At 41.5% G+C, this 15,313-nt stretch overlaps 1 protein-coding gene across 1 annotated transcript in view; it reads right to left on the bottom strand.

The window, feature by feature from the left end:
- The window catches only part of COL21A1 (collagen type XXI alpha 1 chain), a 118,718-nt gene that overhangs the window by 26,086 nt on the left and 77,319 nt on the right, over positions 1-15,313 (bottom strand). Inside the window, exons 16-19 of the mRNA XM_079970606.1 lie at positions 14,684-14,737; positions 13,221-13,274; positions 13,075-13,128; positions 8,978-9,031 (exon numbers count right to left, since the gene is read on the bottom strand). Coding sequence (XP_079826732.1) covers positions 8,978-9,031; positions 13,075-13,128; positions 13,221-13,274; positions 14,684-14,737 — 216 coding nt within the window. The remainder of the gene's footprint in view (positions 1-8,977; positions 9,032-13,074; positions 13,129-13,220; positions 13,275-14,683; positions 14,738-15,313) is intronic.

Here is a 15,313-nt window from a genome sequence, read left to right as displayed (position 1 = left end):
GACCCCTCCATCCCACTTTCATAATTCCAGTTTGTGGAATGTTCCAAAATGTGTAGGGATCTTCCATGGATACAACCAGTTCCCCGCCTGCCTATAGTTACGTATCTTCCATGATTCAGCAACTAACAAAGATGCAAGGTGGAAGGGGGCAAAACCAATATGTTTGTTCCCACTGCCCTCCTCAATTTCCCCATTTGGATAATGCGCAAAGAAGGCTGATGCTGTTGGTATAAACATTTGTATGAAGAACAAGTGATGGAAGAATCAGTCATCATCTGGATGGGTTTTATTAACAGGCCAGACACATTTACTTTTTCCTTCAAAATTAAATTTCCTAGTTACACAATATCTCTTCCTTGATACACAGAAGGCTGGCAGGAGAATAACCAGACTATGGAACATTTGGCAAGAAGATCAACTATGAAAGTTTCAAACATAGCATGAGCTCTCAAACTGTGGGGTGAGCCTTAAATGGGTTGTGAAAGACACTGAGAAAATGGGCAGAGAGATCCAGTGATGGACATGATCCTGCAACAGGGGGCTCTTCCCTCTTCCTACCCCGCCTCCCACCTAAAACTGTGTAGGTTAAATGAATAATCCCTATGTAGTATTGGATATTTGACTGGCTCATTATCAAATAATGAACCAGTATTTTTAAAGCATGAACATTACAAGAACAAAACAAGCAGAGATACTTCAACCACCAACAGTTTTTATACTGATGCTATTTTTAAAAAAATCAAATTAGCAGCTACTGTGAAACGATGAAACCAAGTTTCGAAAAAATCATAATGAATTACTACAATGTTAGGTAAATGTTTCTGTAAATACAAACAGTGTACTCAACAGCTACTCTATTTGACTTTTATTGAGGAATATCCAGGTCAGCCTATAGTTACAACTGTTTATTTTAAAGAAGAACTTTTAACAGAAATAAAACTAGGGATAACAGTTATTTAAATAAATAGAAGTCAGATTCAAAACAGTATGGGTGGCCCTTGCTAGTGTGACCTTTCCAGTGGTGACTGTTTCTGTGCTTGTTTGTGGAGATGCCTGAGGTAAAAGCAAAGCCCCAGTAGAAGAACCTTTGCCATGCTGCCATGCTTGGTATGGCACCACCAGCCACAGTTCCTGGACACAAACTAGTCTCACTCCTGCCCTTGCTAACTAATGACACCATAGAGATGCTTGTCAAAGCTAGTCCACCACACCTACACATAGTATTCTTGGCTTCATGGAATTCTTGACAGTGGGTGGCCACAGCCAAATTATATTTGACAGGTCAACTGACTGGTGTGCCAACTCTACCCCTAGTAAAGGATCCTCATTTATCTATATTGTAGTTGTTGAAATTATTGGTACCTAATAATTTTAGGAGCAGGTCAGAAATGTCTTGTCCTGTTCCACTTCTAATATCAGTGTTTGATCAGTGTCCTAAATCCACAGATTTGTGCGTGCAGGTGGCACATGGGCCGCCTGTGGGAATTTGAGAAATAGCTCTATTGAAGGCCTGACAAAGGTTGTCTTAGAGAGGGGATTATCTCCTGAAGGGAGTTTCACATGGGCACTAGGCAAGGCATTCAGTCACTCATTCTTGAACAATACACATCTGGCATTTGTTCTGAAGCCAATATGGCGCCCCTCCAGATGGTAGGAAACTACAACCACTGCCAACATTGGTTGTGGCAGATTGTAGTCCAACATCTGGAGGGCAACAAGTTGAATATCTCTGATAAGGGCAAATAAGATGGCAAGAAGGCAGAATGAAGCAAGCCCTGGAAACGAGCAGAAGAAATGCTGCAGCCTATTATCACCTATGGGAATTAGGCTTTATCCTAAGTTTTTTTGGCAGAGCAGCCCCAGTTAGAGAGGTATCTGGATCAAGCCTCTCTGAATTCAGCCACTTTCCTATGACTCACCAATAAATGACACATCTGGAATATCTGGGTGAATCTCCGAAGCAAGCATAGTAAAGTTAATGATTAATATATGGAACATTGAGAAATGCCCTGCACAATTTAGAGGCTGCTAAAATAAAAGTAGTTTCCCATCAGCCTTGTTTTCCTATTCAAATATCACTTACCAGCAGCTGCAAAGGCTACTTAATGTCTGTTCAACCCCAGAAGGGCCTACAAAATTGGGTTTTTCCTTTGCTTTCCGGGTATAGTTTACTCTCTTTCCTAACTTGCATTCATTTTAAGTGACAGGGCTGGCTTGGGCCCAAAGGAAGATGTTCAAGAAAGGCATTCAAAACCCCTTTTAAGAGTTTGCTTCACACTTAAACCATCCTGAGTTCTGGAATTGTTTTAGAAAGCCACTAAACAAATTCTTTACATGCAACACACAGATTCATAGCCCAAGTAAGTTAACAGCCAATGTACTGTATGCGGTTGATTGGAAAGGCAGACGTTACCTTAATTGTCAGGGTAATATTTCTGGGTGATCAAAAGATCAGGCCTATCTTTTAGGCCTTGCCACAAAACTTGTTAAATTCAATCCGTGTTATTAAAAAATACAAATTTTGCAAGGGTTGCATTAACTGAAATGATAAGGAATGCCTGTCTCTAATCAAACACTAATACAAAACAGATTTTTCATGCAATTGTTAAACCACCAAGGGAAACAGGATCTTTGGAAGCACTACAAATGGGAAAAGTGCCACTCTCTGGGAGTGTTAGAATAAATTGTATGGAATAATTCATGATTCACTGGCTTAAGGGGAAAATAGCCATTGGGGAAGTCCTTTGTAGAATTAACCCTATTCAACAGGACACACATCTCCAATATATCTTTCTTTTCTCTGTACAGAAGTTTTCTGCAAGAGCAACAGGGATAAACACTACTTTTAAACAGAAACTCAAACGTGCCATTTTATGTATCTGATCTCTGTTCAAAAACTTAAAGAGTCTTCGGAGAAAATAAATATCCTTAAAATCTTTCCTTGGCTAGTACTCAGACCACCATACCTGCTCTTGTTGTTAGCTATATCTTAACACCAATCCCTTCATCTGCTATCACTACTATTGATGACATGTCTAGTCTGCTGCTCTTCAAACTTTCTTACTCAATTCTCTTCTGCATTGGAAGAATTAGCCATTAAAAAAACTTGGGCACAGTCCAACCAATGGCCCAGCAGTCTTAGCATTGTATCCAATGGAATTCCATTCGCACTTCTGGACTTCCTCTTCCTCTCCTACCCCCATGCTCTCCCTATAAGCCCCCCCAACATCTGCTTTAGATGATTGGGGGACACATCGGAGCAGATTCACAGAGAGTAGACGGTGCAGAAGACAGGAGAGCCCCATTCATGAGTGGAACAAGACACTGGATTCAGTCCTGAAGAGTTACCCTCAGGTAACATGCTTTTAATTCCACCATATGGCTTTAAATGTGGCTACCATTAGCCACACTGTGCTGTCTGCAATTATGAGCAGATTTGTGCATAGGAAAGAGAGATACAGTATATAGTGTTTGGTGAAGGCTTCGTCCCTCTGTGCGTATGTGCATACACATACACGCATTTGCAATTTAAACCCCACACAGGAGCAGGAGGACTACTGAGAAAACAAAGAGAAGCTAATGTAATGGGAAAGGCCAGAGAGAAGATTGAAGGAAGGATGCAGAAAAGGCAAGAGAAGGAGCAAGTGAAGTTAGGGTAGGCTTGAGGAAAAAGACAAAGGAGGCAGGAAGCAGAGACAAGATAGAAGTAGCTGGAAAGCATTCCAAAGAAACCATGCAGTGCTTTGGCTGAGTGGGCTTCTGTTCCTCATTTATGGCTAGACTGCATCATTCTCAAACATCTTATACATGTGGAAACAACTAGGAACGTAAAAGAAAAGAGAAGAAAGTCAAGTAAAATTATGCAATGCCTGGCTAGATAAAACATTTGACTACAGTAAAATAATCACAAATAGAATTAGAAGTGCATTCAAAAAGGAAATTAAGTGAGAAGAAACCAGATTTTAAAAGAAGCCCACAGCATGCATTACGTATTTTTAAAATATAAAATTGTGTAAAAAAGTTATATTCTCTTTCATCTCCATTTGCTTCCTGAAAACCAGACACAGCACCTTTTCTTTCTCTTCCTTTCTTTCTCTCCCTATAAATTATTCCAGTGCATAGGAAGTTCAACATATATGTTGTAAAACAAATTCCTTGCCAAAAGAATTACGAAATACATTCCTAGTGTAACAGAATAACTGAGCACAATCAATGAGATTAGGAGTTCCTAACTCTCTGTTGAATTCATAGCCATTAGGTTTGTCTGAAAAATGAAAACTGTAATCATTCCAAATGATCACAGCTAAGATTGTTTAAGTATTTGTTGCAATCATCCTTTAAAATTAAAAAAACAAAACAAGCCTATAGTCTGGGTCTGGGGAAATATCAAGGAATTAGCTTCCCTAAAGGCTGCACTCATGGAGGAAAAAGGATTCACCATATTGAGAGACCCAGTGCATGCTGGCTCCACCCGTGCATTCATGTGTAGAGCAGGAAGGTTTGAATAGGGAATCTAGGTGCATTCAGCTGAATACATTTAGACTTCCCTTCATGGTTTGGAACCCTGGGTGGTTGGGGGTAAAGCTGCCATAACCAAAGAAGTTGGAGATTGGACTCTCTGCACAAGTCCATGCAAAAATGCATGAACAGGGTTTCAGTGAACATGCAAAAAGATACCCAGGTTGCTCCTCTACAGAACTCCTCCAAGGGGTATATCAATCCAAGAAAGCTACCATGGGATACAATTTTCTCAAGGAATTCACAGTAACTCAAGGTAGCGAAACATTGCCCGCTACTTTTAAGCCATCTTTGTAGAGTAGCCCTACGTTCTTGAGGACAGCTAGAATGATATAAGGATGGATGTCTCTTCTTTTTAACATCTGCCACTCTTTCTAAATAGAATTTACGAGGTTCCCGATCCAGAACAAGTGCTGCACCCATTCTGACTCCAGTTGAATGAGATGGCTAGACTCAATGACAAGCTGTAATCAGTCTTGTCTTAATACGGTAATGTCTTTGGCTAACACTGAACAGCTGAAATTAACGAATATTTATTAGGAATTATGTGAGGGTTTGTGTTGTTTTAAAAAAAGCTCATCGATTCATGGGAAAACAAGAATTGAGTTATCAATGAACATACATGAAACTGAAATGGATCAGAAATAGACAACCTGTCCATTTCTAACCATATGCAAAGCATATTTCCCTAGAGAAACTCTCAGCAGATCAAGTGATTAATGGACTGAATGTATCATGGGATATCCCGTGGGCCTCAAAATTCCAAAGTCTGTCTCTGGATATATTTTGAGGTTTGCTTTATTAAAAAATATACTGTGTGACCCACTCAAATGCATATCCTTGGTTGTTGGGCTTTACCATCATATTCCGGAACACAAATTTCTGTTCAGATCACACACATCACTGTTTCTCAGATTACTAAAATATTTAGTCTTTTACCATCAAGCATAATAATGAACAAATCACAGGCCCAGTTCAGACATAATGGAAAGCAATGGTTAGGTCCAGGTTTGTTCTCATTAACCACAGTTCAGTTTTAGATGTCACAGAGAACTGTGGAAATGAAAGCCTCTGGTCTCCGCCTTGCATGCATCCAAGAGGAGGAATGCACATTCATGTAGTGAGAAACCATAGTTTCCACTTACATCAGAAATTGTATTCCAATGCATCTGTTATTTTTCAAGTTCATTTTTTTTAATAAAATTTTTATTAGATTTTCACATTTTACACACACACACAAAACAAAAACAAAAACAAAAACAAAACATGTATAATTTCATATTCTTACTTTCTTTACCCCCTTTCCCTGACTTCCCCCCACCCCCTCTTCATACATCCCAATTCCCATAATTAATTCAGCAAGTTCTTATCTCCCATCTTTAACATATTATTGTTATTTTGAAACTTAACTCTTTTTACTTATCCACATTTAACTTATCCAATTCTATTATAAACATTAAATCCTTTTTCTAAGGTCGACCTAGTTTCCCTTCCAAGAATTTCTCCCTTCATATATTAATTAATTATATGTCATAATGGCCAAATACAAAAATCATAAAATTTTGAAATTCTATTCTCCCCTCCCTCCCTACCCCGGTTTCCATCCCTTCCCAAGCAGATGTCCCCAAAAACAGTTCCTAGCCCGGATTCCTCACATCCGAGGCCTTCAAGTCTCTGTCAGTCTCTCTCTGCCGATTTTGTTGATAACCCTTTTTGTTGGTCCTCAGGTCTCGAAGGAGTTCTGTCACAGTCACATCAAATTTTCTTCCATCCAGAGTACTTAAAAGCAGTTGCTGCAAAAGTTCAGCTGATCTCCCATATTCAAAGAGGAAGTCCCAATCATATTTCTTTATTCTTTTAAATTCCAGTATTCCAGGGACTCCAGGGACTTCCTCCTTCATCTTTCTCATCTTTCGCAGATTTGTAGTCTGAAGATCTTCTTCTTTATTTCCTGACAATATAGGCTTCTGATTGGTATTTTCCTGTAATTTTTTCACTCCTTCTTTCCTTTCCACCAATTCCAAAGACGCCTCTTCTGGTTCAGCTGCAGATTCCTTATCAGTCAAATCCTTTATGCATTCAGCAGAGTTGTTTGTTTTAGAGTTCAAGGTCATAAGTTCTTTATTCATAGCCGTACTCTGCTCTTGCAGGATTCCCACGAGAAAAAACATTTTTTCTATCTCTGCCAGTAATTTTCCCTCTGCAGCCATTGTAATGTCTCTAGTTCCCCCTAGGGGGATTCCAATTACTTGATAGTCCTTTTTCCAACAGTCCGTTACTTGTTATTTATAGCTACGTTGTTTCCAACCACCTCAATTCAAATGCAACACTTTTAATTCAGAGAGTCATTAAATAACAAAGTTCTTAACTTTAGCCGCCCGTTTGACAGCTCCTTTGACAGCTGTCAAACTCCTTATTCTTTTTTCCTCCGGCTCACACACAGGACGCTCCCGGGTTCGGGGGGGGGGGGTTACACAAAAGCTTCCAAAATTCCTCACTTTCTCTCCAGCACAAGACTTCTTCTATTAAATTCTTGGAAGTATCTTTTATCTGACACCAAAAACAGTACTCTCCACCTTAGTTCTCCGATCCTTGCTTTAGATCGTTTGTAGGTAGGGGGGGTGCGGACTTCCCTTTAGCACATCCCCCGGTTGTACCGAATTCAAAGGTATAAATTTTAAAGTCCCGATTCCATTCTACTCACGGGTTGTTCTTTTTCCAGTCCGAATTTTGGGGAAAAAGTCAGCGCTCTCCGGCCATGGCTGCGTGGCTTTGCTCCACTGAAGTAGCGGTCTACTCACAGCACCACACCACTCCCCGTACCCTCTCCGTAGCCTTTAAAAAGGCTCTTCGTGGGTCGGGGAAGGCGCTTAAAGGTGCCCGCCGAGTCACCAAGTCCGCAGGCTTCCGCACCTGCGGTTTCTAAGGGTCCCCGCGTCGCCGGCGCGGCAAGACCCGTCTTCAGCAGAGCCGATTCCCTCCGGAGCTCGGACGGAATCCGCCATTAGCCGATCGCGCTAACCCGGAAGTCCTATTTTGCAAGTTCAAATATAAGAAAGAAGATCTGAAAATCACATGGCAACTTACCTACCTGGTTATATTTTTGGATTTATATTCTACCTTCTTACAGACTCAAAGGGGCTAGTGGATAATAAAACACAGACCTAAATTTTAAGGACTTAAACAATTTGCATCCAAATTTCACTGGCAGAAGAATAACATTGTTTGTTTATAGGGAATACAAACACTGATTTTCCTGGCACCAAACATGGCTGAAGTCAGCACAATGAACAAAAATGCAGACAGCGGTCCAGGCATGTTCCTCAAGCATCTCCTACTAGCAGAGATTTTGGACATGGAAAGGTATCATATGTTTCTACTGACCCAGTTTTTATCCTCACTGTACACTAGTTTCAGACCACTGTAACTACATAATAATTTCTCTGATGTTCGTTCCCAAGAATAACTGTAAATCTAAGTGTTTGAAACAACCTAACATTTAAACACATATATCATTTTGAATTATAGGCGGAGTGGGCAATACAGTTAATTCAACTTTTTTGTTATATATTTAGTAGTCATTATCTAGGACACAGAGACTGCTGATCAGAAGAAGCAAGTTCCAGTTCTCTTGCTCATCCAATGTTTATGCATCCTAGTAACTATGAGGTCACTCACATTGGCAGAATCTTAATTTGAAGTGCAGCCTCAGAATTTGTTTTTCCCCAAGCGCAGGTGCACTCTGGTTATGTATGTCAGCAAGTGAATTGAGAGAACCACTTTCTCTTATCACCAGGAATGGGGGGTGGATTCAATTCAGTTCACATTTAAAGCTGAATCTATTGAATTTGTACTTTCGAGAATAATATGAGAAGAAGCCAAATACAGTCAATGCACAAAGATGCCTATATTAGCGAAAAGAACATAAAAAATGAATTGTATTAGGAGAAATTGCTTGCAAAAATACAAAACTGCATAAAAATGTGCTTGTTAAAATAAATTCACACAAAAATGCTGGTGGGGGTTTTTAAAAAATATGTATTTTTGCAAATTGCTACCAAAATATGGAGAACTGAATTTAAGATTGGAAAAATGAGAAATGGAGAGAACCAAAAATGACAGATCCCTTCCATCTCTGCTCATCACACTGTGAGATCCTTACACTGAGGTCTACATAGAAATGCAATGCAAACCTCTGTTTATTTACTCAGAAGTAGATCCCACTGTTCCCTGATTCTAAGCATGTATGTATGCCTGTGAGCCACTATTTTGAGGAGGTCTGGTTCATGGGTAAGCCTGATCTACTCATCAGTATAATAGAGCAAACTGGACTCAAACTTCCTTGACACCAGACCTCTAAAAACATATATTTCCAAGAAAAATGTTGAACCCCTGCAAAACTGTAACAAAATATCAGTGCAAAATATAACTGAAGTATAAAACATTGGGGTGGACTTACAGGCTCTCCCCGTGGTCCTTCTAGTCCTGCAGAACCTGGTTGTCCGGCTTCTCCCTTAATATTGATGACAAAAAGTTAAAATTAGTTCAAAATATTAACTGGTTAAAATGTTTGCCTTTCAGTGCAGGGCTTTATTTCATAAAAGGACATGCACTTTCTTCAGCCAATATAGAGGAAATGAGCAAAATCTGCTGGAAAAGTATTACATCACCATGAATAGCTATGACATTTCTTTCCACTGCCCCAAGCCATTGTTTAGGTTATCCTCCTGCACTCATCTGAGTTGCAGACATTGCACAAGATCCAAAGAGGTGTCTTCAGACTACTAGTCATATCTTAAAGCTCCTCCCTATTACAGCCTCTCATCCTCCCCACCCTGAAGAGCTGCTCCTGAATGTCAGAGAACCCTCTGGGAATGGCATCCAATACAGGCCAAGTGGCTGCTTTACTCAAATTTCAGAAACACACATATGCAGACATGGTCCTTTAGATGTAAACCCTCATTATTTTTTGGAATTGTGACTGCACCAGTCACTATTTTTCTTTGAACACGAGAACGAAGGAAGAAGGTTGCCTTGCTCGTACTTCGACATATTTATTCAAATCTAAACAAACTGATTTGAAAGGCTGACTTGGCAGCCTTGGCAGTAAAACTAACTCTGGGCATAATGCTGCCAAACCTCTTCTTTTTTAGGGAACCTGTTAAAAGCCTGGCTGTCTTTCTGTCTGCTAGCTGTGATGGTTCATTAGCTGTGATGGTTCATACTGCAGAGCCCTTAAGTCACTGATATCCATTGTAAGGGAGACTGGGGTACAGTGGTTAGGTTGTCGGACAAGGGCTGAGGAGACCCATGCTAAAATCCCCACTCAGCGACAAAGCTGAGAGTGGATCAGTCACCATCTCTCACACTAAACATAACTGACAGGGTTGTGAGGATAAAACTGAATTGTGGCTTGAATTTAAGGAAAATGTAGCCCCGGCTTGAATTACCAAGTGAGATCCTTCCTTTGCAACCACAGATTGACTCACCTCTGAACAAGAAGGGATGGTGCAAATTAACAGTGACTCCCTGACAATTAAGAAACCAGGAGCCAGTCTCAGAAATGCTGTGATCTGCCCTCACCCATCCCCAAAGTAAATACACTCCTCCCCCTTAAACCATGGTTAAGCACTGTCAGTGCCAACATTAAGGCTGTTCCCTTTCACCCAGAATTCAAATCTGCAGTTTAAATTACATTTCAGATACTACTGTGAGGGGAAATCCTAGCTAGCCTTAACCATGGTTAGCACTGGTGCTGAATGACTAATTGCTTAGCTGTGGTTAAGGACTGGATGTGTTCTTCCTTCTGCAAGGGGAAGGAGCTGTGGAATGGGAGTGCATGATCTCAATTGTGGTTCATAATTTGTTAACAATAGTTACCAAAGAGCCAGCATGATAAAAATAGAGCACTGGTTGTCATAAGAAGCATAGCAGTTATGGGGAAACAATCGGGAACATCTTGTGCAGGCTTGATTTAGCTATAGCTTTGAAACTCGGCAACCATGATTCAGAGATTTGCAAATCATGCCTGATGTGGATCTGTCTGCAGTAAGAAGAGTGAGGCTGGCTGAATTTTTTTTTTTTTTTTTGGCAGCATTTCTAGAATCAATGGAAAGAGACAGGGGAGAAAAACTCACCCATTTCACAAAGAAGGGTTGCATTTTGGATCATTCCACAAAAGAGGATCCCCATGTGTGTGACCACACAGAGGCCAAATTGTAGAAAGGATGGGTTTGGTGTGCAGCAAAGTATTTCTTACTGTTTCCAAGAATAAATCTGTTTCTGAATTTTTCTAAGAAAATAAGGAAGGCTCCAGCAGAAATCTCCAAAGATGCTTGTAAAAATCCTCTGATTTTGATTACAATAAAGCCCAAAGTAAAGTGGTGTTTTATGGAGAGCAGATGTTCAAAGGCAAGCTGACAACATTTTACTCCAGCAGAAATAAGAGACTACTGCTTTTATAGCTTAAAGAAAATGAGCAACAAACTCTTCCTTTTCTGTATCTACCTGTTATCAAAGAGTGACTCGAGAATGTAATGCTTTTCAAACATAAAGACATACAGTTTTAAAAGAATGCACTGAGCCCACATCACCAGCAGGAAAAACCATTCAGATGACAATCCAATACATTCTCCCTATTCCCTCTATTTCTCATCTTAAGCTACTGAGTGCTGTTGGTTATGCAGCCAAACCAGCACCACCCATGAAGAAAAAGCATCCATGGGGACTGTACATGTGTTGAGTTTACAGGAACAGGGGTAACTACAAGAGCCTCTGCTGCAGCAACAAAGAAAGCTTTGGTAGGGGGGCAGCACCAATGGCAGCATTTAAAAGGTAAATGAAATGCAAGTAACTGCATATGACTTCAGTCCTCCTTCTCACATACATTTCATTATTATTAGTTATTAATTACCTTCCACATAGGGACATGGGTGGCGCTGCGCGTTAAACCACAGAGCCTAGGATTTGCTGATCAGAAGGTCGGCAGTTTGAATCCCCATGACGGGGTGAGCTCCCGTTGCTCGGTCCCTGCTCCTGCCAACCTAGCAGTTCGAAAGCACGTCAAAGTGCAAATAGATAAATAGGTACCACTCCGGCGGGAAGGTAAACAGAGTTTCGGTGTGCTGCTCTGGTTCGCCAGAAGCAGCTTAGTCATGCGGGACACATGACCCGGAAGCTGTATGCCGGCTCCCTCGGCTAATAAAGCGGGATGAGCACCGCAACCCCAGAATCGGTCACAACTGGACCTAAAGGTCAGGGGTCCCTTTACCTTTACCTTACCTTCCACATATATGTCTCAAGGCAATGTATGCAATATAAAAACAGCATAAAAATAGTTAAAAACAGCACAGATAATGTCTTCAATTGTTTCCCGGAAGTGCAAATAGAGGGTGTTTGTCGTAGCCTGACCAGAAAGTTCAGATAGTGAGTGCCTGTCATATCTTAACCAGAATGCTGTTCCACGAAACGGGGACAGCCACCCTGAAAATTCTCCAAGTTACTATGCAGGGGGCCTCTGATCTCTTGGAACTAGCAGGGGAAGCTCTCCTGCAGAACACAGTGTCCTACTGTGTATTCAAGGGATGAGGCAGCCTCTCAAGTAACGTGGTCCTGAGTTGTATTGCTCTTTGGTTAGGCTGCAGCTTCAACAGGGTAACCACTGAAACGCAGGCATGCACACACACCCTCAAGTAAATACAAGCTCCCTTCCCTCCCTCCCCCACATGCAACCTGTAGGATCATTCTACTTGCTTTCTCTCACGGGTGCAAGCTGTCTCAGGAGAACTAATGAGCTGGGCATGCAGGAGTTAACAGGACCCAGCAAGTTTCACAAATGTTTTGCATCTATCCCCTTCCCTAATATAACATCTGGCTACAGGCAATGAAACAACCAGGCTGCTTTATGCAAAAAACCACGCCTGCCTGCAATCAATTTCCTCCCCAACTCCAGGGAGGCTACTCCATTAAGGCTTTCCTTAGCAAGGGAGATCCCAGACAATCTCTCCAGGAACTAAGAAAATACTGTGCTCCCTTTCTTCTTTTCTTTTTTCCTGGTAGACATCTTTGCTAGCTCTTTGCATGGGGCATGTGTGCTAAATCTTTTCATCCTCTCCTCTGCCAATTGCCTTGGGGTTGCAGAAGTGAAGAGAAGGGGACTTTGGCCAAAAGACTAAACGCGGGGGTAGCTGCATTGCTTCTATCCAAACCAGAACACCAGCAGAGGAAGAATATGAATGACTATAGGGAATGTGAATAGGAATGACTGCTTGAAAAGCAAATGCATTCCAGCACTGCCAAATTTACCTCCCTCCTCTGTCTTTTCCCACTAACTCCCCTTCCCTTATTTGCCTTGTCTTTTTAGTCTGTAAGCCTGTTTGACTGATGAGATCTCTTTTGGGAGAAAATATGCACCTGAAAAATGGGATAAAAATTGTAATAAACAAATAATAAAACACAGGGAGCTCAATCACAAGCTCACAGATTCTTAATGCAAGTTCATTCTCAGTACAAGGTATTTGTCCTATTGTATTTGATTAGATTCAATATTTCAAATACCTTAAAACCTGGATTTCCAGGTAGGCCGTCTTTCCCGCTGCTCCCAGGATTTCCCTGTGACAATATAGTGAAGATGCTATTATTCACATTATGTAATGAGAGAGAACCGTCAAAAGGAAAAGGGAAAGCAACAACATGAAACTTACAGGCCTCCCAGGCATTCCAGGAAACCCTGCTGTACCCCTTTCTCCTTTTGCACCCTGTCAAAAGAATAAAAGAAGGCAATAAGCAAGGCAACTGTATTGTTTAAGCAAAGTAAGCCTGTGTGTCATCACAACCTGAGGCAATTCCAGAGTGATTAATCCATGACACAACATCCATACACATGCAGTGAGGGGATGTCAGCTCATCAGTTCCTAGAATGACCATGGCAGGATAGATTATTGTCCCATTGTTCATAAACCTGGAGCACTTACACTCTACAGCTGAATGGCACGTAGGGTGTGTTTGGTGTATAGAATATCTGGAGTGATTTTAGGCATGGCAGCCTTTCACTGGAGAATACAGAGCTCCTGCCAAGGCTAAGGTGGGAGTCACCAGGGAGAAAAGGTGAAAGGAACACATCATTACATGCTCTGCCCTCCATCACAAGAGAAAGGACCATCATCCTGCTAATTCCCGAGCAATCACGAAAATGAGAGATTTAAACATGCCACAAGTACTCCAGGCGTAGGACAGTAACAGAGAAGGAGGTTGTTTGAAAGGCACAGGGAGGTATTCTATCAACTTTTTGTGCTGGTACAAGAGTTAGCCCTAACACAAAAGAATTTCCAACCTCTTTCCCCATACACACCCCACACCTCCCTAAATCTGCTCTGGGGGGGTTGTGGGAAGAGATTTAGCAGGCACGTGAAACAAGGAGAGAGGGAGAAATCCTTGCACTGACAGGACTGTGGCATTAGGACTACACTGAACACAACCACTGCGGGGGAAAGAAAGCCTCAGCCAACGTCTTCTAGACCTAGGTCTGGCCAAAATGGTGCCTTCCAAATCCTGCTGGACTCCTATTACCCCTAAATATTGGTGATGTTGGCTGAGGCTGATAGGAGTTTATTTCATTTCATTTCACAAAGTTTATACATTGTTAGATTGAAAAAACAACCCCAAAAACCTCAAAGTGGCCCACAAAAAGGTACAATAATAAAAGCAAGAAAAAATTACAACCATTCTTAAAAACATACAAAAGTTGAAATACTAAAGCAGATTAAAATTACCTCAACTTTCTAAGCATTTGGGTGGATGCCACATTTGCAGCCATTGTTCTAAAGCAAAGACCAGGACAGATCACAGCACAGCAGGGCACCAGGGTGAAGTCCTGCTAGCCATGAAGAGATGTAGCCAGAGCACTGGGGGTAGGGGGACAGAACTTCCCTCTCCCTGTGCAAAGCACAGAAGGAAGGAACATGTTGCGAAGATTGTGGGGCTAGTTGGGGTGGGGTTAAGGAGAGCTGGCAGGGCAGGTGGGAGGAAGGAATTTGGGAGCTAGTGACATTCAGCTCTCCTTTGGAAGCCTTCCTTAACCCCAAAGCTTGTATGCAATGCTGAGCTCAGGGAACTTTGCCTGCATCTCTACCAGCAATACAAATTTAAATATTAAATTTATACTTGCCTTTTTCCCATAAATTCCTGGTAGCCCTTGGTCTCCTTTAGGTCCCCTGTCACCCTGGATTAAAGAATGTGCATACAGAAATCATTTTGATTTAAGAAAACAACTTATATTGTTCAGGACAGGATGTTCCACATATTGGGAATCAGTGAGATAGGCAACAATTTAAGTGATTTGGATGTGGTTTGAATACACATTTGCTGTCCTGGAAACCAGCGCCTAAGACTGCAGCAAATATATATTCAAGCCACCACCTTATAGAATGCAAGTCTGCCTTCACCACCTTAGAGTCAGAATGCCCACATGATGGGACGGTGCCACACAGCTGCCCTCTAAAATACCAACATCACTGCTGCTTGGTGGGATAAGGTCAGGGTGGCAGCTAGGTTAGAGCTGCTCAGGCATACCAGCAGAACCAATCTGGCATTGCTGCTGGTGCACTCAATACAGCCCCAACCTTGCTACAACCCTACTCTGTCCCTATACTGCCCCAGTAAACAGCAGCAATGCCTGGTACTGGGGAAGCAGCTCTGCACCTCAACCAAATAACTGAATGGCAGGGAGAAATGAAAACCCATGGTCTTTCACTGTATGAAAATCCATTGGTAACAATTTATAGCAAGTTCAATATAG

This window comes from Podarcis cretensis (genome assembly GCF_951804945.1).
Source record: "Podarcis cretensis genome assembly, chromosome: 3".
Taxonomy (NCBI): domain Eukaryota; kingdom Metazoa; phylum Chordata; class Lepidosauria; order Squamata; family Lacertidae; genus Podarcis; species Podarcis cretensis.
Note: the sequence above shows the minus strand (reverse complement) of the source record. Positions and strands in the feature narration are given on the sequence as shown.